Source organism: Mastigoproctus giganteus, chromosome 6 (genome assembly GCF_048544385.1).
Source record: "Mastigoproctus giganteus isolate SK-2022 chromosome 6, ASM4854438v1, whole genome shotgun sequence".
NCBI classification, from domain to species: Eukaryota; Metazoa; Arthropoda; class Arachnida; order Uropygi; family Thelyphonidae; genus Mastigoproctus; species Mastigoproctus giganteus.
This window is the reverse complement of record NC_143580.1, coordinates 203,333,452-203,360,161: the sequence shown is the minus strand read 5'-3', so window position 1 is coordinate 203,360,161 and position 26,710 is coordinate 203,333,452. Positions and strand designations below refer to the sequence as shown.

Below are 26,710 nucleotides of genomic sequence, written 5' to 3'. Positions count from 1 at the left end.
TCACCAAAATTTCTACCAGACTAACTGAGAAGAAACAGTATTTTCCAATTATTAAGCTTCAAAGCAGGATTGTTTGAGTTCACAAGTTAAAGTAATAAATATTAGTATCATGAATATTTGTGGGAAGTTAAATAACAACTATAAAATTTAAATAAAAAATTTAATAAAAGCTACATGAACAATTTACACACAGATTAGAGAACAAAGAAGAGTATAAACACGTTTTGAAAACAGCCAACAGAACAATAACAATACATTTATCCAATACAACTGAGCAGTAACCTAGCTTAATATTAATTGATACAAAACTTTTAAATCCACTCTAAAGTTAAAATAGCCATTTTTTAAGGCAAAAGACTGTTTCTCCAGAGCTTCATTAACACTGTAAATCAAATTCTTTAACCCGGTAAATGAGATTCTATCATCCAAAGAAGGAAAGGTGGGATAGAAATCCCACCCATTTGCATGTATGAATTGTATACCAGTCATACATGCAAATTGTACATGTAATCCCAACCCTTTTTTTTTTCATGGTGATCCCATATTCAAAAGGAATTAGAACCAACAGTACTTTAGTATAATGCTTGGGTTGAAAAGAGAGAGAGAAGATGATTGATGAAACCAAATATTGTTGGGAAACCAGATATTGTTGCATCTTATGTAGAGCAGCTCCTGAATGCTAGTTCAACTCTTTTCTGGTACTCTCTGATGGTATATAACTGTAAAATTGCCAGAAATCAATGTAGTGCTGTGTTTCTGCAGCATATGTGTGTTATTGTGTTTGGCTGCTTCTGGCAACTTTGTTACCGGGAAGCAGCAAACATCAGGAAGGCTGCTTCCCCCAAAGAAGGTATTTACTGAATTTCTTCACAAACACAATTGTTGTGTTTCTCATACTGACTAAATTGACCTGTTAACTGTATATTCATGAATGTCTATTTTAAAAGAGAATTACAATTCTGCACAGGGTTAATCAGGGTGACTAAAAAATTTCCTCTTGATTAATTAATACCAACATATTCAAACTTGTACATCAAATTAACAAGATTTTGCTCTCGCTCTCTCTCTCTCTCTCTCTCTCTCTCTCTCTCTCTCTCTCTCTCTCTCTCTCTCTCTCTCTCTCTCTCTCTCTCTCTCTCTCTCTCTCTCTCTCTGTGTGTGTGTGTGTGTGTGTGTGTGTGTGTGTGTGTGTGTGTGTGTGTGTGTTCATCATCAGCCATTTTAAATCCACTGCAGGATGAAGGCCTCTCCAGCAACTTTCCAGTTCCTTCTGTTTTGAGCACTGGCCATCCATTTACTACCCAAAAACTCATGAATTTCATCTATCCATCTCCGCCTTTGTCTTCCAGGTTTTCTTCTAGCTCCTCTTGGGTACCATTCTGTTATTTTCTTAGTCCATCTGTCATCATGTCTTCGAGCTATGTGTCCTGCCCAAGACCATTTTAGTTCTTTAGTTTTGATAAGAATGTCCTTTACTTGAGTTTGCTGCCTAATACATGTGTTTCTCTTCTTATCTAACAGTCTGATTCCCAATATAATTCGTTCCATTCTTCGCTGTGTACTTCTTAGCTTCTCTTCCATTCTTTTGGTGAGTGCCCAAGTTTCACTTCCATAAGTCATGGTGGGGAGTATACATTGATTCATTATTTTACGTTTCAGACAAACTGGGATATTGCTCTTCAGTATGTGACTATATTTCCTGAATGCTATCCATCCAAAATTTATTCTTCTCTTGACTTCCAGCCATTTATCATTATTACAGCTAATAACTTGTCCCAGATAAGTATATGACTCCACCTTTTCAATTACTGCTCCTTCAATCATTATTTCCCTTTCCGTGGCATACTTGTTCATCATTACTTTTGTTTTAGCCATATTCATCTTTAGTCCAAAATCCTTACTAACTGTGCATAACTGATTAAGATTTTCCTCTAATTCTTTGGGATCGTGGCTTATGACCACAATGTCATCTGCAAATCGTAAATGGTTTAGGTACTCTCCGTTCACATTGACTCCTTTCTGCGACCAGTCTAATCTTCTGAAAGCTTCCTCAAGGGCAGCAGTAAACAGCTTCGGAGATATTGTGTCTCCTTGTCGAACTCCTTTCTCGATTTTAAATTTGCTACTGTCTTTGTCTAGTCTAATAAAGGATGGAGCACTCTCATATATTTTCTTCAAAATCATAATATATGGAGTATCTATGCCTTGTCTTTCCAGTGCCCGAAACATTGCCTTATGCTGTATGGAGTCAAATGCCTTTTCATAATCCACAAATGCCAGGCATAATGGTGTTTTATATTCATTTGCTTTCTCCATTAGCTGTGATATTACGTGAAGGTGATCCATAGTTGAGAATCCTGTCCTAAAGCCAGCTTGCTCTTTCGGTTGATTCTCATCAAGTATTCTTTCTAATCTGTTAGTAATAACCCTTGTGAACAACTTGTAGATATGGGATAACAAGCTAATTGGTCTATAATTTCCAATTTCTGATTTATCTCCTTTCTTATGCAGCAAAACTATGATTGCATTATTCCACTGCTTAGGCATCGCACCTTTTCTAATGCACTTTGTGAAGAGCCTTGCCGGTATTTGTGTTATGTCTCTTCCTCCCAATTTTAACAACTCTACAGTAACTTCATCTTCCCCCGAGGCTTTCCGATTCTTCATTTTCTTCAATGCATGTTCTACCTCATCAGGAAGAATATCGGGTATGTCGTATGTGTTGCTACTTTGCAATCCATCTTCCCCACTGCTGGTATCATTCCCTCGCTCCTTGTATAATTCTCTATAGTAGTCTTCTGCTATTTGAATTATGCCTTCTCTGCTGTTTATAAGTACACCATTGCTATTCTTCAGTTTCAGTATCATTTGTCTTTCTGTATTTCTGCTCATGGCTGCTGATTTAAATCCTTTGTTTTCCCTTAATGCTTGTTCTACTTTTCTTGTGTTAAATCTTCTTATGTCCTCTCTGAGTCTCTTTCTAATGGCTTTGCATAACTCAGTATACTCAATTTTCTCCCTGTCAGTGTTTTTCTTGCTCTTCATTTGTCGTCTTTGGTTCATCATGACAAGTGTTTCTTGACTAATTTTTTCTTCTTTGGATTTCTGTTTCCCTATAGGTTTCTTGGGCTTTATCACTTTCAGAAAGTTGTAATATTCCTCGTCGATATCTTGGTCCTGAGCAGTCTGCAGAAGCTCAAACTTGTTCTTAAGTTCCAGTACATACTGCTTTTTCTCCTCTTCTGTTATCTCAAAGACCTTTGTATTATTTACTCGAGTCAGTTTTTTCTTTCCTTTCCTACATCTATATCAAGTGTACATCTTACCATTCTGTGATCACTTCCAACATTTACCTTATTCAGGACGGTAACATCAGTCACAATATATCTTCTGTTAGTGAGGATGAAGTCGATTTCATTAGTTGTTAATCCATTTGGACTCTTCCATGTCCACTTTCTGTTCACCCTTTTCTTGAAAAAAGTGTTCATTACTGACATTCCTTGAGATTCTGCAAATTCCACAAGTCTTTCACCTCTTTTATTTCTTTCACCAATTCCAAAATTTCCTATAATTCCTCTTTCTGCGCTGTTTTGCCTTCTTCCAACCTTAGCATTGAAGTCCCCCATAATAATAGTGTAGTGGGTTTTCTGCTCATCTAGAAGACTCTCAATTTCAGTGTACATTTCTTCAACCTCTTCATCATCATGGCTCGATGTTGGTGCATAAATCATTATAATCTTTAGCTTGTATCTCTTAGAAATCTTGAGTATTAGTCTTGACACCCTTGGTGTTAAAGTGTGTGTGTGTTAAAGTGGAAAAAAAAAAAAAAAAATGAGGGAGACAGAGAGTGATAGAAGGTATCAAAAGTAAGTGAGATAAAATGATAGACAACGTAAAGTGAGAAAAAAAAAGTACAATAAAAGATAAATAATTACAAAATTGACAAAATAAGGATGTTGCCACATAACTTACAAAACCAGCCTCTCATCAGATGTCAATGGCCAGGACTGCAAACAAAAGAGCAACATGTGTATGTTTCTGATGTAAACATCCTTTATTTTGTCAATTTTGTAATTATTTATCTCTTATAATACATTATTTTTTTTTCTCACTTTTACTCACTTTTTTGTTACCTTCTATCCTGCTTCTATCACTCTCTATCTCTGTCGTTTTTTTTTCCCCCACTTTAATGTTCATGCTCTGCATAGGTTTAGCATTTTCTGCCTTTGACGGCACTAGACTACTTCCTCTTTTTTCCATTTTTTTGCCTTTTTTTCCCCACTTCCTTGTTGTTCTATTCAATGTACACACCCACACACTTTTGACCACTTGAGGTCACTACTATCAACATCTTTAAATAGCATGCTTTCATCCACATGGTTCTTTTGACTCCTATTCCTGTTCTATGGTTAGTCTCAATCATATTAGGTAAATTCTCTTCTATAACTGTTTCGTCAATATTTTCTTTAGTTTTCATTATCCATTTCACTATCCATATTATACATTTATCTATTGTGTTCTACATAATTTTTCTTTAGTTTTTATTAGCCTTTATTTTAGTATTGCATACATCTACCACATGCTTTTTTTTTTTCCAACTCTGGGCTCATTCCTATATTAATAGTTTTTTTTTTTTTTTTTTTTTTATGAAAACCCCAAACACAAGAGGTATTAGAACCTATAGTACTTAGTACTGTGCTTGGGTTGGATGTTGAGAAGATGAAAGATATTTGTTGACCTTAGACTTGAACTTCTGTAGACAGTAATTTTCAAGAAATACATATGAAGGAAGGTTGTTCCAGAAAACGGCAGCTGAATGAATAAACGAGGAATATGAAAAGTTGGTTCTGTGAGTTTGAAGTTGGACAGTAAATGGATGTTAGCTGGTGGCGGCACATGTTTGGACTGTTTTGAAAGAGAGAGCGGGAATTATAGAAGCCAATTCAGAAGAACAGTGCCCATGGAAGTATCTGTAGAAAAGGTATACTGCAGAAACAGTATATCTATGAGACTGCGAGTGGAGAGACTCTGTTAGAGAGGAGTCATTAATTAACCTAACTGCCCTCTTCTGAATAGAATCTAGAAGCCTGAGAGAGGTTTTGGGGGCATTGCCCCAGATGTGGGAACAATATTTCATGGTAGGGCAGATTTGCGATTTGTACAGAGTGAACAGCTGTTTGGAAGAAAAGTAACGCAGAGAGTGAAAGAGAAAACCAAGTTTTTTAGATGCAGAGGAAGCAATATTTGTAATGTGCTTGTGCCAAGAGAGATTAGAAGTCAGGGTAATACCCAAAAGAGATATATCATTTTGCCTAGAAATCTGAGTGTAACCAAAGATAAGCATATGAGCAGAAGAATTGTTTTTGCGAGATATAAGACAAGACTGAGTTTTAGAAGGATTGAAATCAACTAAGTTTTCTTTGCCTCACTGCAGAATTACCTGGAGATCAGCATTTAAATAATTGGTAACGGATATTCGAGAAGTTGAAGCTGATTGATTCTCAAAATGGAAAATAGAATGCAATGTGCTATCATTGACAAAACTATGGATAGGATTTCCAGTCAATGGAAGAAGGTCATTAATATACAAGAGGAAAGGAAAAAAGTAGGGGAAAGAACTGAACCTTGGGGGACACCAGCAGTAGTGGAGAAGTTAGAAGACAGAGAACCATCTACCATCACCCTCAGTGAGCGATCAGACAGAAGACTGGATAACCAATTACAAAAAAACAGTTGGCAAACCATAAGATGGAAGCTTGTTTAGAAGACCTTTATGCCAAACACGATCGAACGCCTTTGAGATGTCAAGAGCAACTGCTTGTGTTTCACCGAACTTTTCCACTGAATTTGTCCATAAATGGTTACGGTAACATAAGGCAGAATATCACCAGTATATCGACACTGATGGAATCCATACTGGCAATCGTTGATCAGACAGGTTTCTAGGATATTCAATGTATACATTGAATAGTTCTGTTTTAATTTAGTTCTTTAGCTGTCTACTATATATTTTCTGTCTTTATATATATTTTTTTGTTCTACTATCAACATCAACCATAAATTATATGCCATCTTTTTTATATATATCCTCCCTTATACCCATCTTTTTACTTATATTTTTACTTTGGACTACTCTAAATTTATTCCCTCCTTTTTTCCCTTAATTCTCCTTGTCATGGCATGTACTTTATGTTAGAAACAGACGACACTATACTGTCATTTTTTCGTGCAATTCTGGTGGTTAACACTTGAAAAGATGCAACAACTCACTTTTCACTTTTTCAATTTGTAGTTAAACTACTTCCTCTCATCTTTCCATTTTGTCTGCCACCATTTTTCTTTTTCTTTTCTTTTCTTTTCTCAACAACTTTTATCTCTACACATAGACACACACGTTATATAATTAATAAAAATAGGTTGTAGTGATATACGGATAGTCTAAAAAAAAAATAATTGGTCAGTACTCCTACCCATACACTTTTCCACTGAATCCACTTATCTAATCTATTTTCCTATACACAGACACAACACACACATATATATACACACACCAATGAGCCAAAATATTATGACCACCTACCTAATATGATGTTGGTCCTCCACGTGCAGCCAAAACAGCTTGTACCTGGTGAGGTATGGATGCTACAAGATTTCTAAATGTGTCTTGTGGTATCTGATATCAACACATAACCAGCAGATCCTTTAACTCCTGTAAGGTTCATGGTCGAGAAGCCGCAGATCGGAGTTGCTGTTCCAACACAAACCACGGATGCCCGATGGGATTGGTGTCTGGGGAATTTGGAGGCCAGGGCAATACCTGGAAGTCTTCTTCATGTTCTGTGAACCAGTCTCAAACAATCCGGGTGGTATGACATGGCGTATTATCCTGCTGAAAGACGGCACTTCCAGAGGGGAAGACTGTTGCCATGAAAGGGTGTACCTGGTCAGCAATGATGTTTAGGTAGGTGGTAGACATCAGAGTGCCCGGTACATAGATGACTGGACCCAGGGTATCCCAGCAGAACATCGCCCAAAGCACGACACCGTCGCCACAGGTTTCTTTTCGTCCCACAGTGCATCCAGGTGCCATCACTTCCCCAGGTAAACGACGCACATGGCCATCCACTGATTCATTGGACCAGATGACTTTTTCAAATCACTAAAGGTACAGTTTCAATGCTCGGGTGCCCATTGTAAGCGCTGTTGCCGGTGAACCATGGTTAGCATGGGCAGTCCAAGTGGCCTGCGGCTATGCAGACCCATTTTCAGCAGGGTTTGATGTACTGTGTGTTGTGACACATTACTCCCATCACCAGCATTACAATTACTGGTGAGTTGTGCCACAGTTGCCCTTCTGTTGCCACGTGCCATCCGGGAGAACCTTTGCTCACCTAGAGCATCGATGAGCCGTGGTCATCCAACACCTCGCCAGCGGTTCATGGGTTCCCCCCCTCCTTGGACTACTTTCAGTAGGTACTAACCATGGCTGACCGTGAGCACCCCACCAGCTATGCCATTCCGGATATTCTCTGACCCAGTCGTCTGGCCATTACAATTTGGCCTTTGTCAAACTCACTCAAGTCCGCTGTCTTTCCAATCTGAAGATCAAGAGTAACACTGATTAACGGAGCTCAGCATCAGGTGTTTTTTTTATAGTGTCCCAAACCGCGCACGTGTAATAGTTCACCTGCAGTTGCTTCGATTTGCATAACGACTCGCTGGTCAATGTTTTGGCTTATCGGTGTATACACACACACACACACAGGTAAATCTCATATAACACAGTAGTTAGGTTCCTATAAAATCTCGCGTAGTAGTAGTAGTAGTAGTGGCATGTGATGCAAGAAAGCAAATGTATGAGCTTATGCAGCATCAGCCAAAAAAAAAAAAAACACACCATTCCCTCCAAATGCCTGTCCAGTTCCTCCTTAAATTTATTCACCCTATCAACTTCCACAACAACAGATGGAAGTTTGTTCCAGCAATTAACCACCTGCTGGCTAAAGGCAAATTTCCGCACATCTATTCTACATCTGTCTTTTCTTAATTTGAATTTATGGCCCCTTAGGTTCGTAATCTGAACAAGTGGAAGGATCCCATCAGAATTCAGCGTGCTCAACCCATTCAAGGCCTTATACACCTCAATCAGATCACCACGCAGGTGCCAAGTCTCCAGCCACTGCAATTTGCAGAACTTAAGACTCTCTTGATAAGAGGATCCCTTCATTCCCCTCACCAATCTTGTTGCCCTTCTCTGTACACGCTCAAGTAAATCTACATCCTTCCTAAAATGAGGCCTCCAGACCTGTACGCAGTACTCAAGGCGTAGCCTGACCATTGCCTTATACAGAGGGATAATCACCTCCTTTTCCCTGCTAGCAAAATTCCTATATATCATTGACAAAACCCCATGACCTGCCCTGGCAGCCTGTCTGCATTGCTCAGAAAACTTCATACTGCCTGCACAATTACTCCCAGGTCTTTTTCATTTTCTACCACCTTAAGTGTAGTACCACACGGTTGGTACGTTTCTCTGGGGTTACTTCTACCCATATGCAGTACTTTGCATTTGTCAAGGTTAAACTTCAGTTGGCACTTCTTAGCCCATCTGCCCAAATTATCTAGATCCTGTTGCAGTAGCACACTGCCATTACTGTCATTAACAACCCTGCCAACCTTTGTATCATCTGCAAACTTCGACACTAAGCCTGATATACCTTCATCAGTATCATTGATAAATATACAAAACAACAGTGGACCCGACACCGAACCCTGTGGGACTCCACTAATAACATTAGTCCAAGAAGAGCAGCACCCATTGATTACCACCCTCTGTCTTCTCGCACTTAACCATCCTTTTATCCATTGTAGCAACTTACCCTTAATACCATTCTGCTCCAATTTGTACAATAGTCTTCCATGCGCAACAGTGTCAAAATCTTTCCTGAAATCCAAATATATGATATTAAAATTATTTTTTGCATCCAGTTCCTTTGTAACCACATCATAATATCCTATCAAATTTGTCAGACAAGACTTTCCCTTAACAAACCCATGCTGTGTCTGAATTATTGCTGCAGTCTTGTCTAGATGATCCTGCAATGTATCTTTAACCAGCGACTCCATTATTTTACCCGGAACAGAAGTTAAACTAACTGGTCTGAATTACTCGTGTCACCCTTCGATCCCCCTTTCTGAATTGGGGATACATTTGCACATCTCCAGTCCGTGGGAACCTCCCCTGAGTCCAAGGATGCTCTCATAATTATGGCTAAGGGTTTGCTTAGTTGATTTGCCGCCTCCTTTAATGTAACTGGATAGATCCCATCCACCCTAGGTGCTTTTCTTACGTTTAACTTCAACAGTTTCTCTTCCACTTTGCTCTCAGTTATTACAAAATCATTAAGTATCCTGCTACAATTTGGTAACCTTCTGCCATTTTCAAACCTTAATAATTCCTCACGTGTGAATGTAGATGCAAAATACTCATTCAGTTTGTTTGCTATCTGAGCAGGGTCATCAACAGTCGAACCATCGATGTCAAGTGGACCAATCAGATTCATCCCCTTCCTTTTAGAGTTTATATAAGTAAAGAAATCCTTGCTGTTTTTCTTAGCATCTTTTGCCAAGGATTTCTCGTAATCTGCCTTCGCCTGCCTAACCTCCTTTGTAACTTGGTTACAGATCAACTTGTAGCTATCATAGGCTTCTGTGTCACGTGTTAATTTGTATGCATCCCATGCATTTTTTTTCTCTGTTACGAGTCTCATTAGTTCATTTGACAACCATTTAGGCCTAAACCTTGAACAATATTTCTTAATAGGTATTAAACTTTTAGTAGCATCCACGATTAATTCCTTGAATGCTTCCCACTTAGAATTTACTGTTGGTAACATCATCAGTTGATTCCCTGTACAGAATTTAAAAACTGTCGGAGACCACTGTACTCGCCTTTATGGAAGCAAAAACCCTTTCCTTTACCCCTGATGGTAATTAAATCTTTAAGTAAATCCCACATCAGTACACTGTGATCACTGCCACCTAGTGGTTCTTTAATCTGCAAATTCCTAATACATGAATGATCACTGCTGATAATCAGATCAAGAGTATTACTTTCTCTGGTTGCCTCTCGAACATGCCGCTGCTACACGGCTTTGCGTAGTGCAAAGCCGTGTTATATGGGACTAAAAACCAGTACAAAAGGGAGGGGGGGTTACATGCCAAAATCTAACAAAAATATACCATTTTTTTTATAACTATCAGAAACTTAAGTTTTTTTAAAAATAGTAATAATTTAACAAACGTCTTACAATCTGTGATACATATGTCAGAGAATATCTTCACCTAAATTTTCTTCTGCAGCATCTAGATTTTGTGTACCTTCTGCTCTCTTTAAAGAGAAATTAGTAATCTAGGTTTTTTTTTTCTTTTGCTTGAGAGATCTTCATAAATTTTTAAGTTTAAACTTTTTTATTTGCTTTCCAGTATACCAGTTTTTATTTACACCTTTCATTGCACGAGGTGTAGAGAATCTACAAACTAGCATAGGTTTTATTATGCAATCTCCTGATGCATTACAGCACATAAGTAACATTACATGATCTTTTGATGCCTTAAAACCTGGTGCAGTTTCTCTTTTTTTGAAATAAACGTTCTTTTGTCCAACAAAAACCTATCTCATCGGCATTGAAAACTTGATGTGGTGTATATCTGTGCTCTTCAGTAATTTTTTGAAATTCCTCTGCATACTTTTTGGCAGCTTCATTATCAGCCATTGCACTTTCCCCTTGAATTCTTATACTATGTAATGAGAAGCGGTTTTGAAATTGCTCAAACCAACCTTTCCTGGCAACAAACTCCGGGATAACAGAAGATCCTCCATTTTTGTTTAAATGGTTATAAATTTTTAGTGCCTTTTGTTTAATTATATTGCCGTAATGGGATCCATTTATTACTGCAATCATCAATCCAAATACTGAGTGCTTTTTCCATTTTCTGAATTATTGGAGTTCGGGGACGAGCTGTCATATTTGCGGAAATGAAAGATCCTGCAAGATCCTCATCTTTCTTTATGGTCTTAATTGTTACCTCATTTAAATTTAAATTTTTTCAACGTATGATACCTTTCCCCCTTTTTAAGACAATACAAAATTTGTATCTTTGATTCTAGAGAAATAAAGTTTCTTTTGAGCGGCACTTTTTTACTTTCCTTAGAAAGTAAAAATTTAGAGTTGGAATTTAATTCACAACAAAGAAATTATTCCAATACGGTTCTTAACAACAAAGTTTAGTAATACATACTCGGAAAAATCAAATAAAAACCAAAATAACCTTACAAAAGCCTTAAAAGTCACGAACTGCATGCTTCGAAGGCAAACAAGCACAAGTTCAATAGCACAGGACCTAACACGGATTTCCCAACAAAATAAAATACAGGGATTTCCCAGTAATTTTTTTGCATAACAACTAGTGAGTCAACAGAGAGGATTCACAAAAACGAATGGAAATGTTGAAAAATTACATCCAACGTAATAACAGTGTTTTCCCCACACAAAATCACGATGTTATGCAAGGTTTGCCACAATTCTCTAACTGTGTTATATAAGTACTGTGTTGTGCGAGGATTTCCGCAATTTATCAATCATGTTAGAGCGAAACCATGTTGTAGACGTACCGTGTTATATAGTGGTCTCACTCACTCAGGGTGTCTCAAAAATATTGGTACAAACGTTTAGGGCAGGTAGGTAAAATTTAAAGGAATGTGAATCACATAGGAACCCATAACCGGAGACGTCATGGAAAATTGTAGCAGAGGCACTAGAAGCAGAAATGACACAAGACGGTAATTAGTGGGAAACATTTATTTGACATAATATTAACAATGGAGTATGAGATCGATGCACGTGATGCACAACAGATGCTCGAAGGTTCCACCATGAGATGCGATGCATGCGCGACACCGACGCAGCATGGATTGGAGACACGGTCGAACACACATGGACTTTCTTTGAAAGTAGCAGCAGCGCAGACAAGTCTCACCACGAGATCCATTTCCATCTCCACAGGCAATTCATACACGATAGATTTGAGGGCCCCACCACAGAAAGAAATTAAGGCTCGATAAATCAGGTGAGCGTGGGGACAAGGCAACAGGCCCACCACGGCCAATCCATCGACACCCAAAACGCCTGTTCAAATGGTCACGAACACATCTTCCATAATGGGCAGGCACCCCGTCATGTTGAAACCAAATGTTGCATCTCACATTTGCTGGAACATCGTCAAGTAACCCTGGTAGAACTTGTTCAAGAAAGATCCGATATTTAGCAGAGTTCATGCCAGATGGTAACAGGTATGGGCCGACTAAGCAGTCACCGACCATACCTGCCCACACATTATTACGAAGCGATGTTGTGCTGCATGGGGGCGCACACCGTGTGGGTGGTCTTGAGCCCACACATGAGCAGTGTGCTGATTGAATAAGCCTTTCCGAGCGAAATAAGTCTCATCCGTGAACAAAACATAGGCTGGAAAATTCAAGTCTTGAACTTTCTTGGAGAAACCACTGCGCAAAAGCCACACGTGCAGGATGATCTTGGGGGAGCAGTAACTGAACCCTTTGGAGATGAAATGGGTGTAAGGAATCGTTGTGTCAGACACACTGTACACTGCAACAAGACACTCCGAAGGCAGAGGCAACGGCATGTGTGCTGGTAGGCTGGTAGTAGGATTATTCTTGACGGCATTCAACACACTTTCTTCCATGGCGGGAGTTTGCGTTGAATGTGGTCTGCCAGCACTACTCCTGTTACTTCTAAATGACCCATAATCGCACAAATTTTGATGCACACGCGCAAACAAATGGTGGTCCGGTACATGTATGTCTAGGAAGCGTTCTCCATAAATTCGTTGAGCAGCTCGTCCATTGCCCTCTGCTAATCCATACACTAGGTGCATGTCTGAAAGCTCACAGTTCGTATATCGATGCATGCTCTTCGTGCAGCACCTACCGCGCCGCTTACTGACTTATTGTGACGGTTCCGATTATGGGTTCCTATGCGATTCACATTCCTTTAGATGTTACCTACCTCCCCTAAACGTTTGTACCAATATTTTTGAGATACCCTGTATATATTGGGTGGTTATAAAATAAGTTTCCCTATTCAGGAGACCCTAGTGTCAAAACAGTAGAGATAGAGCTGTGAAAATCAGTGGGTAATATCATTTAGGGTATGGGGAAGTGATTTGCATAAGAAAGAAAATTATTTCAAATTTCTGCCACTAGGGAAGAAACTGGCACTGTAAACATAAGATGGAATACTTAACTTAAGATTAGATTTTAATATCAGAACTTAGAAATCTATAGATATTGTTCTATGTTTTTTCCTTCACTTGAGATGACATTCTGAAAACGGAGGACTATGTGTGACACAGTTTCACATAGCATCTCATCGGGGATGTTGGCTACATGCTATTTAATTCTTGCTTTCAAATCAACAAGTGTCTGTATGCCGCCATGGTAAACTCTGTCTTTCAGGTATCCCCATAGCCAGAAATCACAGGGACTGAGATCTGCTGATCAGGCTTGGCCAGAAATGAGGAAAGTCTCTAAAAACGATGCAATCATTTCTGAATGTTGAACAGAGCAGTTCCTTCACTTGTCGACCAACGTGGAGAGGGGCACCGTCTTACATGAACACTACGGTCTCCAAGCATTGCCTTTCTTGTAGAGTGGGAATAATGTGATCTCTTAGAAGAGTGCAGTACCGTGCACTAGTTACCACACACCTTATGGGGCCATGAGGTGTAGGCTCTTCAAAGAAAAATGGTCCAATTATAAACTCTGCTGCGAATCCACGTATGAACTTTGAGAGGTCTTTCATGCACAGCAGATGGACGAGAAGTTCCCCATATTCGTCAGTTTTTTGCACTTACAGCCCCATGAAGAGTGAAATGTGCCTCATCAGACCACAAGATCATTCGAGCCCATGTACCGTCAAATTACATATGAGCCAGAAATCGTAGGGCAAAGTCTATTCATTGTTGCTGATCGTAAGACTTTAGTTCTTGCACTACATGAATCTTGTATGGGAACCAGCATAAAATTATTCGAAGCACTTTACGACCAAAGAAAGGTTCAAGTCCCTTGACACACCTGTGGCACTACTGACTGGTAGCGTTTCGCATTCTGACCTGGAGGCCATTGCAACTGCCACTTCATCCACTACCTTCATTCCGATACATGGTCGTCCCCTACCTGGAATTATACCTAACCCCAATCACTTCAAATTTCTTTATTAGTTTTCGAAGCCTCACTGACGTCAAAGGTCCTTTATGCAAACCTTTAAGTTTCCAATATTCACATAGCACTACTATTATTCTGGTAGAACAGTTTTACTAAAAGAGCACGTTCCTTTTTTGTAAGAGCCATAATGGTTATTGACGGCGGCATTGGCCTTTCTGTTTTTATCTAACAGGATGTCATTTGCGTAAGCAGTGTCTTGAAAGTAAATGACAACTTTTACATATGTGTGGTGCCGTTTTCCCTTAGTGGCATAAATTTGAACTTTTTTTTTTTTCTTCCACAAACTGCTTGCCTATACCCTAAATGACATACCCACCGGTTTTTACAGCACTAACTCTAACCGTTTTGATACTAGGGTCTCCTGAATAGGGAAACTTATTTTATTTTATAACCACCCGGTACACAAACACACATACCATTCCTTATTATTATATATAAAAAATTAGATTTTTAAAAACATGCAATATCAAAACCAAATACAGGTGACCCCCGCTTAATGCTGATCATTCGTTCCCGAAAAACAGAGTGCTAAGTGAATCCGCGCTAAGCGAGCGCCGCTTTCCCATAAGGTAACATATGTATTTATGAGCTGCGGTCAGTGCCATAGGATATTTCCTAATGAATAATAAACAGTAATGAAAAGATGCACAAATGTTGGTCAAAATATTTAATATTCAAATATTTGCACATATAAAATATTCTGCATTGCATACGTATAATTATGTGGTAACTACTTGCGTATCAAAAGTTAATTTAAAATTCCAATTAAAATAATGAATTTAATTTAATTGGTGAATTTAATCATGAAAAATGTGTGCATTTTGAGTTGAACTTTGGCCCTTTTCCAAATAAACTAAAAGGGGTATTAATTTTAAATCCCCCGCAGCGTTAAAACCAACAATAAAGTCAACCGATCCTTCACCGCTTTGAAACCTGGCATGTTTTTTTCTTCTTTCAATATGAAACTTCTTTTAGGCATTCGTTTCCACAAAAGTCCTGCTTCAGCTATGTTAAAAACTTGTTGAGAAGTATAACACATAATACCCCTCTTCAATAATTTTAACAAAAGTTCTTTTTTGAAAGTTTCGGCTCCTCGATCTGCACTTGCGGCTTCTCCCTGGATTTTAAATCTATTCAACCAGCCCTTACCAGTTTTAAATGGTTCCACTTTTTTTTTCTTTTTTTTTTTTTTTTAGGCGAGTTTTCTTCAGATCATCATATTGGCTAATCTCTTTCTCACTCTTTTTAATATTTAACTTAACTGAATTCTGCATTGGAATATTATCTTCAATAAAATTAAAGTCTTTCCATTTCAATCCTAATAGCCGGCTTAGTCCTAGTTGCTTGCAGTGTAACAGCTATCTTTCCCGCTGCAAAAATTAATTCTTTATTTTTTTATAATTGTTCTTACAGTTAAAGTTGCAAGTCCTAAATTATGGCACACATCCATTTGTCGTTGACTGGAATCGATTCGCTTCAAAACATCTAATTTACTTTTCAATTTCAGTCGTTTTCTTACATTTATAGTCTTCGTACTGCGCCCAGACGTTGTTGCTTTTTCATTCCTATCAGTCATTATTAGCTCTTCGAAAATGTAACTGCGTTGGTTGAATTAATTACGATACAATGTTCAAGTAAACTTTCCGTTACGCACGATGTCTAATACTCTACTGAGTGATGACTAGACTTCGGATAAATGCATATAACGCAAATATTACAAGCAATATACTTGATCATTTTTTAAAATGTTGATTGCGGAACTACGTGACAAGTCACTGTACTGAAACTAAATTAGCGTGCGAGAAAATTTTACTGAGCGTGGGAAAATTTCTCAACTTGGCGTGGGAAACGTTTTAATGCTGTTTTGCTATTCATTTTCAAGCTATCGACTCCATCAAATGAAACGATTTCGTTAATATGTCAAAAATGTAATCTGTAAAAGAGCGTTATAGTGATCTGTGACAGTGTTATAGTCAAATACGGGTTATAATATAAGAACAGCGTTATAGCGAATCAGCGTAAAGCGAACCGCGTTATAACGGGGGCCTGCTGTATTTACTTAGCATTTTCAAAAGCATTAATAATAATTAGCATCTTAAAAAAGCAAGCAATTACTCCTTGGTTTTACAAATAGAATGGCCAAGCATATGAAAATAAAATATTTCTTAAAAGAATCTAACCTTCCAAGAGTCTCTAGTAAATCTTCAAGTTGTCTCACAGCAGTGTCTCTTTCTTTGTTGGCAATATAAAGACGTGATTCCATAGCTTGATCTCTCTCTTTCTGGGCATAATATATTTCACCAAGCAAATCTATAAACAAATTAAAAATAAAAATGCTTTCAGCTATGTGTTTATGTTTAATCTTACTTATTTTATCGATTTTAAATTCTCCATTTAAAACTACCACTTGTTATTTAGCTGAATTAAATTAAGATCTTTATGTAATGAATGCAATTAGAATTCAAATGTGATTGCTTTTTAAGGAAAAAAAAATATATTTTTCCAACTTTCACAGAGTGTTTGGCATTTTAATTTTCAAGTTAAACTACATATCTACCATTTATACATAGGGTCTTTCAATAAAATCCTAATTCTCAAAATGAAACCAGTCCCTCCATCTTCTTCTAAGATGGTAGTCTCCTCTTGGATTTGTATTCTTAGCATTCCATTTCATCTGGTACATTCATGTTTTCTAATTATATACTTGACAAAGGCATTTCATATTCTTTTAACCATATTTCTTTGGTAAGCGAATAATGATTCCTTCCTAATGGCAACATTTGTTTTTCACAATCAAGACCAAATCCTTCCTTATTTTTAGTCTTATTTTAATTAGCATTAATAATATAGTGCAAAGAAGTATTAGTATCAGCCATATGGTACAGGAGCTCCAGAATTTTGCCACATGCAAAAAAAAAAAAAAAAAAAAAAAAAATACATAAAAAAAATAAATAAAATAAAAATAATAATAATTACAAATAAAATAGACCACTTTTATCTCTCCTCACATAGCAACCTATCCACCTGAACTCTGAATTTTCTCCAACTGTTGACTTCAACTATCCATAAAGGTTACTTATTCCATTTATTAACAACTGACTACAAAAGAAAACTTGGTATAATTCAATCCAGAGGTTCCCCCACAGTTTGAGTTTATGGTTCTAGTATTATTAATAACTATTAATAATTAATATATAAATAATAACCATTAATAATTATAATTAATACAAATTATAATAATTACAAATGATAATAATAATTCATAATTATAATTAATACAAATTATAATAATTATAAATAATAATTATTAATAATTATAATTAATACAAATTATAATAATTATAAATAATAACTATTAATAATTAATATTATCAATAACTTTCATTCATTTTATTACCCCCCCCTTCTAAGGTAACTATAGTTTGATTTTGATTTGATTTGATTTTTAATGGCGCATTGGCGGTAACTATAGTGTAGTGCCTGAAATACTGACACACATTTATCATCAATTAAAACAACTATTAGTTGAATTTTGTTTAAATTTGGCAGTAGACAGTGGCAAGTCACTGCAATTTACATGCTTGTGAATGCCACATGCTTCCAGCAGTAAGCAAAATGGCACAGAAATTGTGCCTCACAATTCGGCAGAAGCACAATTCAGAAGCTATGTAGTGCTGTGCTTTCTTTTTTGTTGAAACAAGGAGTAACTACTGCACAGAGATTTTAGATTTTTTCTGAAACATAATGGGCACCTGCAAGAAACACAATGATTTGTTTATGCCAGCAGTTTGGAGAGGATGGCTATGCAAACAAAATGAGCTCACACCCAATTATTCCTTGGTTTTAAAACAGAATGGCCAAGCATAGAAAGAGGAATTTTGCTTCACAATTCAGCAAAAGCACAACTCAGAAGCTGTTGTGCTTGCTTTCTTTATCTCTTTTTTTTTTTTTTGTTGAAACAAAGAGTAACTGCTACATAGAGATTTTGGGCTTATTTTTAAAACATAATGAAAGAAACACAACAAACACAAAGCACTGTTTATGCCAGCAGTTTGAAGAGTAAGACTACACAGAGGAACATAAACCTTGCACCCAATTGTTCCTTGGTTTTATAGCACAATGGCAAAGCATATAAAGAATAATAAAATATTTCTTAAAAGAGACTAACCTTCACAGAGTCTTCAGAAAATCCTCAGGTTGTCTCATGGCGGTATCTCACTCTTGGTTAGCAATATTCTCTAGAAAATATTGGACTCCTAAGAGTAGCAAAGCAATGTAGTCCAGCAACGTTAATGAAAAGCTTCATTGGATTTAAAAATGTTCCCATACAAGATTACATGGCTACATAAACTTTTCAAAAATAAGAAAAAAAGATAAGATTTCAGTTTGACATAAGGGCGGAGGAGGGGGAGAATGCAGTAGTACATATCTGGTTTTCAGATGAAGTTTATTTTCATTTGGACAGGATTGTGAACAAACAGAATGTTCTCACCAGCCTCACAAGAAAAGTATCCATGAAGGTAAATGTGATTGTGTGGACCACGTGACTATGCCCTTGGTTTAATTAACTTTTTCTTCAATGAAACTTAACTCACAACAGTATACCTGCCTATTCTCCAGAATGATCTTCTACTTCAGAGCATGGTAACTCAGCTTCCCGTGGATACTCAGTGATTTATGCAAGATGGCACCATGCCACTTACAGCTAATGGTTATGTTGGATTCCTGCAGTTTCTGGCCCTTGTATATTGTCATACTGTTATAACGACTGCAGGTATTTTTGGCCACCTCAAGGTCCAAACATGAATCCATGACTTTTCTTGAGAGTTTCTTGACAGAGTTCTTCCACAGATAGCTTTTATACTCATGGACTTGAGAGCCACACTTGTTCATTCATGTCATGAAACTAATAAAAACTTGTGTCATTACTTTGGTGTATGGCATCAGGAACCTCTTTTACAAAAAAGGGAACATACTGAACACATTGTAAAATAAGAATGTTTTCAAAGAAGCTGTTTTCCAAGAATATAGAGAGCGGTTATCAATGTTAATACTCATCCTGGACTAATGTTATTAGTAACCCTCAAGTTCAGTGTTGGGCCCATTATTTATGGTTTACTGCGACATGACCTAGAGAAATTTGACAGAGATGAGAAATGGCATTTAAAGTTTAACATTTATAAATTCAAGGTACTAACATATGGATAGCAGTAATCCCAGAATAAAATACCACTAACTTGAATGTAGGTGGTAACCACACTCACGGTAATGGAAAATGAAAAAGACATAGGAGTAATTGTAGTCTAACATGAAGTTCGATGAGCAGTGTAGACACACTGCTGGGACTGCTCATTGGGTTCTGTCAATAATACAGACCTTTTTTCAGCAGGGAAAAGGAGGCAATGGTTAAGATGCATTCTGAGTACTGTATGAAGGTCTGGAAACCTTTTAGAATAATATCTACATTTCTGGATATGTTAGAACAAGTGTAGAGAAAAGCAAGAATTAGTCAGGGGGGCATGAAAGGGCACTCTAAGAAAGACTTTATGCTGCAAATTGCAGAATAAAGTCTTTGAATTAGTTCTGCAAATTGCAGGTGTCCTGTTTGCAAACAGGAGACATTGAAGTGCTTAAGGCTTTAAATGGATTGAGTAAAGTAAATGCTGATGCCATCCTTACTCTTTCTTGGATGATACACAATAAGGGGACATAAATTTAAAGTGAAAAAGGGTGGTTGCAGGATAGATGACTAACGTATAGGTTAATGCAACTGCACCAGTTTAATTCATAGCCATCTACCAAAGTAGTTAATCTGGCATCATTTTAATTATATCTCACATTGTTATACCTTCACAACGAGTTGCTATGATACTGCACTACCTCGAATAAGTAACACTTCACCAGTGGAGAAGAGTGATGTTACTTATTCTCGGCAGATACCACCACTACCACCCAGATAGCACTGTTTCAAGGCTTATTAGCCTCTCTTCGGTGGGTGGGCAGGTACCAACCAAATAGAATAAGTAACATCAGTCTTCTCTAGTGGTGAAGTGTTACTTATTCGAGGTAGTGCAATATCATGTCAACTCGTTGTGAAAGTATTCACAATATGAGATAAAATTAAAACAATGCCAAATTAACTACTTTGGTAGATGGCTAAGAATTAAACTGATGCAACTGCACTAACCCATATGTTAGTCATTCTACCATGTAGCCATGTCGGACAGACAACTTGTGCAATCGAGACCGCTAATATTTGTAAAATTGGACAAATGCTAACTTATTGCGATTTTCTCTTGTAGAGAATCTGTGTCCTCGTTTTGAATTTAAACCAAATAAATATAGAATAATAAATAGAATATATAGGATATTAAGAAATATTATATTTTAAGTCAGGCCAAACTAAGAAAAAACAGACTTTTTTTCAGGAATAACTGCATCCAGGTAAGATGTAATGAGAATAGGTAGAAACAGTACTAAAAGACCTGCTTAAAGATCTTTCAGCAGATCTTTTAATGCTGTTTCCACCTATTCTGATTACATCTCACCTGGATGCACTTATTCCTGAAAAAAATCTCAGGTAAGAATTACCTGACTTAAAATATAATATTTCTTAATATCCTATATATTCCATTTATTATTCTATCTTTATTTGGTTTAAATTCAAAATGAGGACAGAATCAATTCTCTGCAATAGAAAATCACAATAAGTTAGCATTTGCCCAATTTTACGAATATTAGCAGGTCTCGATTACACAAGTTGTCTGTCCAACATGTCTAGCATAAAGTTTCAAAACAACAGGATTCCCATAATGTTTTTTATACAATGTCTACCATGTAGCTTGAGGCTCTTGTAGCTCATGTAGCTTAGTTGTCCAAAAATTTGCTTTCAGCTAGAGAGTAAGTGATTGTTGGAATAAATTTCCATTTGATATTGTGGAAGTAGGTAGTTTAAATAAATATAAGGAATATTTAGACAAATTATTACAGGGGATGTACAAATGAGTGGATAGGGTTTTTTTTTTATGATGATGGATAAGCTTGCTTTCTAGCATCACGTGTCACTACTATTAAAATAAAGTTGTTGTTTTTTTGTCCTCGCCTTTTCCCATTATATATATATATATATATATGGGGTCAGTGCTTTTATTGTTTTGGCATGCAATTTTTACAGCTGGATGCCCTTCCTGATGCCAACCCTCACCCTTTATCCGGGCCGGGGATATGCAGTGGTCATTCCCTGACCTTTCGCATCCTCCGTATTTGGTGGGCACGGGCTCAAACCCCAGTCTAATCAAGAAGCGTGTGCTACGCACTACAGCTCCTGCCCACCTGGCTATGGAGGCACCACTACTAAAATAAAGTTAAAAAAAAAAAAAAAAAAAAAAAAAATTTACCAGAAAAATGTGGTCCCTTTATTTCTTCTCCTCTTGCATTTTTCTGAAGCTTTTGGCCTACATCTAATCTGGCTTGTAGTATGCACAAATGTTGCCAGAGCTATTAGGACAAAAATTATAAATTTGATTACTAGCTCCATAAATATAAATAGTAATTACTATCTACATTCCACTTTAATACTATAAGAAAAAAAATTTTAATAATCAGTCAGCAGATAAACTGTTCATTATAATAATATCAATATGAACTGATTGTAAGCTTTCTAGCTCATATTCATAACACATTATACGATATAAAACTGATAATATTAGTATGTTATGGATTGCTACATGAATAGCCTGCAGATGGTATTTCTTAATTACAGTAGTTCAAAAATTATATGTTGTTGGCACATGTTTAAAGTTTGCATTTATGAAAAACTGGGATCTATCAATTCAGAGTAAGATAATTCAATGCAAACAAGTTTGTGTGTATAACAATGATATAAAACAATTTTGTGTACAACAATTCAGTGTAAAACAACTTGATATATATTACCATACCACATTATAAACAGGAAATTTACTGTACTCCTGGAAAATGGAAGGTTCATGAATCGGCACTCCAGCAAGAGAGCTCCAAAAGTAGGGAAAGTACATGAAGTTTACTAATTATTTTTGTTTTCATGTGTGTTCATTGAAGCCTAAAAATACCTGATTAACCACATATAAATAAAGTAAATAAAGAAGGTTGTGTTTTTTTTTTAAAGTGGCTGTTGAAGCCTATACTATAACAGCACAGATGAGTTATGGGTTGAGCTGAAAAAAGCCATCCATTATAACATTCTTCATTTACTGATTTTATTCCCAGTCTCTATGTCAACAAGTATCTTTCCTCTTCACAACCTTAAACTTATTCATGGTGTTAGTGTATCATTAATATTAATTTTTAAAAGATTTAGGCAAAGAACAAGTATAATTCAAGTTGCAAAAGGACCATCCAACCATTCATCCAAATGTTCACGCACAGTTCAACTCCAAATTCACTAACTGATATTCTCCATCGTGAAAGTTAATCAAGTAAATGTAGCTAAACCCATTCCTTTTCCAATTAATTATAAATTCAAAAACAGCATGGATGTAGTTATTCCATTCTTTTCAATGAGCAATGCTCTTTACTAGAATGTAAACAGAATGATAAAAAGTGAGCAATGCTCTTTAGCATTAGCAAAGGCACATGCTGCAAGAAAGCAAGCTTATATAGTATCAGCCAAAAAAAAAATAAAATAAAATAAATAAATCTTCTAATTTCACCCATCCACTCACTCCAAATGTTTGTCTAGTTCTGCTTTGAATCTATTTAAACTATCAACTTCTACAACAGATGGAAGTTTATTCCAGCAATCAACCACACGCTGGCAAAAGACAAACTTTCACACATCTATCCTACAACTGTCTTCGAGGAAAGACAGTTGTAGCCCTTTCAGGCAATTATTCTGAGCAAGAGGAAGAATTCCATCAGCATTGAGCATGCTCAAACCATTCAAGGCTTTATACACCTCAATCAGATCACCTTGCAGGTGCCTAGTCTCCAGACACTGTCATTTTCAAAACTTAAGCCTTTCTTTGAAAGAGCAACCCTTTGTTCCATTCACTAATCTTGTTGCCCTTCTCTGCACTTGCTCCAGCAGCTCTACATCCTTCCTAAAATGAGGCCTCCAGACCTGTATACAGTACTCGAGGTGTGGCCTCACCACTGCCTTATACAAGGGGATAATCACCTCCTTATACCTGCTAGAAAAATTCCTGTATATCATTGACAAGACACCATGAGCTACTCTTGCAGACCATCTGCACTGCTCAGAAAACTTCATATCTGCCTGCACAATTACCCCCAGGTCCTTTTCATTCTCTACTGCTGTCAGTGTAGTACCACACAGTTTATACGTTACTCTGAGGTTACTGCTTCCCATATGCAGTACTTTACATTCGTCAATGTTAAACTTCAGTTGCCACCTCTCAGCCCATCTGCTCAACTTTCTAGATCCTGTTGCAGCAGCATACTGTCATTAGTGTCATTACCAACCCTGCCAATCTTCGTATCATCTGCAAACTTGACCATTAAGCCTGATATACCACCATTATCAATATCATTAATAAATACAGAAAACAATGGACCAAACACTGAACACTGAGGGACTCCACTAATAACATTAGTCCACGAAGAGCAGTGTCCATTGATTACCACTCTTTGTCTTCTCTCACTCAACCACCCCTTTATCCATAGCAGCAATTTGCCTCCAATGCCAGACTGCTCCAATTTGTGCAGCAGTCTTCCATGTGCAACAATATCAAAAGCCTTTCTAAGATTCAAATATATGATATCAAAGTTATTCCCTGCATCCAGTTCCTTTGTGACCACATCATAGATCCAATCAAATGGTAACAGAACTAAAATATCTTGGAGTGATCTTTGATTCAAAATTAACTTTTTACCCCCATTTGATCTACTTGGCGAAGAAAAGTGAAAAATTATGCAGGAATGACTGCCAGGATCAGTCGAGTAGACTGGGGGCTCAAAAGAAAGACCCTGGCAATCATATACCGTGCAATGTTCCTACCTGTTATCACGTATGGAGCCTGTGCATGGTTCACCCGCTCGACCATAGTAAGAAATAGGAATAAATTAGAATCAATACAAAGGACAATACTACTCACTATTATCAGAGCATGTCGCACAGTAAGCACACCTGCGCTACAGTTGCTGGCCGGAGCTCTCCCCACTTTACCTGGAAGTAGCCAAAAGAGGCTTATATTATAGATTTAAAAAGGGCATACCCACAGAATTTCTGGGGATAGCCCTTGATACAACCAACAACTTCAATGAGGGAAAAAAAAGAATAGCCACAAAGCTCCATGAGCTATGGCAAACAAAGTGGGAGCAGGAAACCACAGGTCTGGTTACCAAACGGTTTCTACCATGGGTGGCAATTGTTAGCCCAAAGCCACCTAAGTGGTATGCCCCTGGACTTTTTGCAACATTTATATTGACAGGTCGCGGCTCCCTAAGGGCAAAACTAACCTCCTTAGGCCTGACTGATGACCCAAACCGCACCTGTAGTGAGAGTGAAGACTGGGTACACATTCTATATGAATGTATTATATATGACATCCCCAGAACAGAGCTAATAGCACAGACTGGCTCCCTTCCCAGAGGAGAAGAACATCTGTTCGTCATAGAAGATGATGTCAAATTATAAAGCCTTTACATCTTTCACACAGAAAGTATTCGAAATGCACAGAACTATTCAAAGAATGGCAATTCGGCCCCCAAGCAATTAATCAATAATCAATAGTTAAAATTGCCCAAGTTTCCTACCACGCCCAGACGATGACTTAAAAACTGTCAGGATAGCAGTATTCTGCATCCTGACATGACAAACCTCCCCATGACTACCCTGCCATGTGTAAGAACCTGGGGCCCACACGAAATAAGTAACCACATAGCAGAGGGAGATATACAGATAGCCAGGGAAGCAGATTAGCTGAAAAATATCAGTAAGCTAGTAGCAAAGGGATGCAGTTGTTGTTGCTGTTTGGTTTTTTTTAGGAGCATTAGCAACTAAGGCCATATTGCTCCGGGGATATGTGGTGGTCATTCCCTGACCTTTCCACATCCTCCGTATTTGGTGGTCACAGGCTCGAACCTCGGTCTAATCAAGAAGCGTGTGCTACGCACTGCCGCTCCTGCCCACCTGGCTATGCCGCCGCCGCAAAGAGATGCAATGTAGAATGAATAGGCTGGGCACTGAGTGAACTAGGAATTATGGTAAAAGGGAATAAATGGCTGTTTTGGTGAAAGAAAGAGTGACCTAGTATGAGGGAAAGAGAGAGTGAATGGGAATGAGTGGAAGAGCAAATGTAACTGGCTGAAAGAATACAAAGTTAAAAATAACTTACATTACTTTATATATTCTAACAAACATTTACTAACAACACAAACACTATCACTGCATTCTCCTCTGGCCTGCAAAAAACTTGCAGCTAGGTCTGCACCACAACTGAAGAATAACAGTAAATTGAGGTGCCCAGAGAGGGCAGTGCAGAAAGCAAGAGTCGAATAAATGAAATGAAAGCCAGAAGAATGAATGAAAGTGTAAGTGTGTGAGAAAAAGAATACACTAACCCTAGTTTTAATTAGTATTTAAATTTATTCAGTTAGTTTAAAAAAAAAAAATATATATATATATATATATATATATATATATGAAACTCGAAAGAAAAGAAAAGAAAAAAAAAGAGAAAAGTATAAAAATAGAATGCAAGTTGAGTGAGAATGCAGATTATGAACAAAGTAAATGTGTGTCTCTCCCACCCCCTTCGCCTGGCAGGTTTAGCCACTGCCAACTAACATATTCCACGCCCGGAGCGGGATGGGCAGCTTGACCTTCCTACCGGATTTGACACTACTTGGACATGACACCAACAAAGGCATTCTGTGGCTTTGCTGCCAACACGGCATTGACGATCTGAACTGGGTACTCTAGCCTGGTTCTCTTTAAAACCCCATCCCCAGGCAGGGGAGGGAGGAGACAGGTCTCTGTCTCCTCTCCTCTCTGCCTACCCCCTTACTTCACCTGGTGGGGCTCGTCTCTACTGACCTCTTTGGGGATGCCTACTCTATCAATCCCTATTCTTCTATATCTCTTTTGGCCAAATTCTAGTGTATACACCCCCCCCCCCCTTTTTTTTTAGGCTTGCCACTGAAATCCTTGGAAATTAGGTGGTGGAGCCTGCCAGAATACTTAAATAATCTACTAGGTGCCTGACCTGCCTTCTCGTGTCAAAGTGTGGGCGACAGTGGGTCCCAATAGGGGCCCAATGTCTAAATGGTTAGAGAAACAACAGAACATAACGCTACACAACAGACTACTCCCCACACACTTTTTAAATCTCTGGCCTCCATAGAGTTCTGTGTCAATCAAAAATAATACAATGCAGAGATGGGGGGAACCCTTGGTGCCATCAG

General features: G+C 37.6%; 1 protein-coding gene across 1 annotated transcript in view; it reads right to left on the bottom strand.

Moving 5' to 3' along the window:
- Positions 1 to 26,710, bottom strand: part of LOC150084891 (uncharacterized) — a 129,427-nt gene that overhangs the window by 59,282 nt on the left and 43,435 nt on the right. The window contains exons 6-7 of the mRNA XM_090376383.1: positions 21,703 to 21,802; positions 16,486 to 16,615 (exon numbers count right to left, since the gene is read on the bottom strand). Of these exons, the coding sequence (XP_090232509.1) occupies positions 16,486 to 16,615; positions 21,703 to 21,802 (230 nt within the window). The remainder of the gene's footprint in view (positions 1 to 16,485; positions 16,616 to 21,702; positions 21,803 to 26,710) is intronic.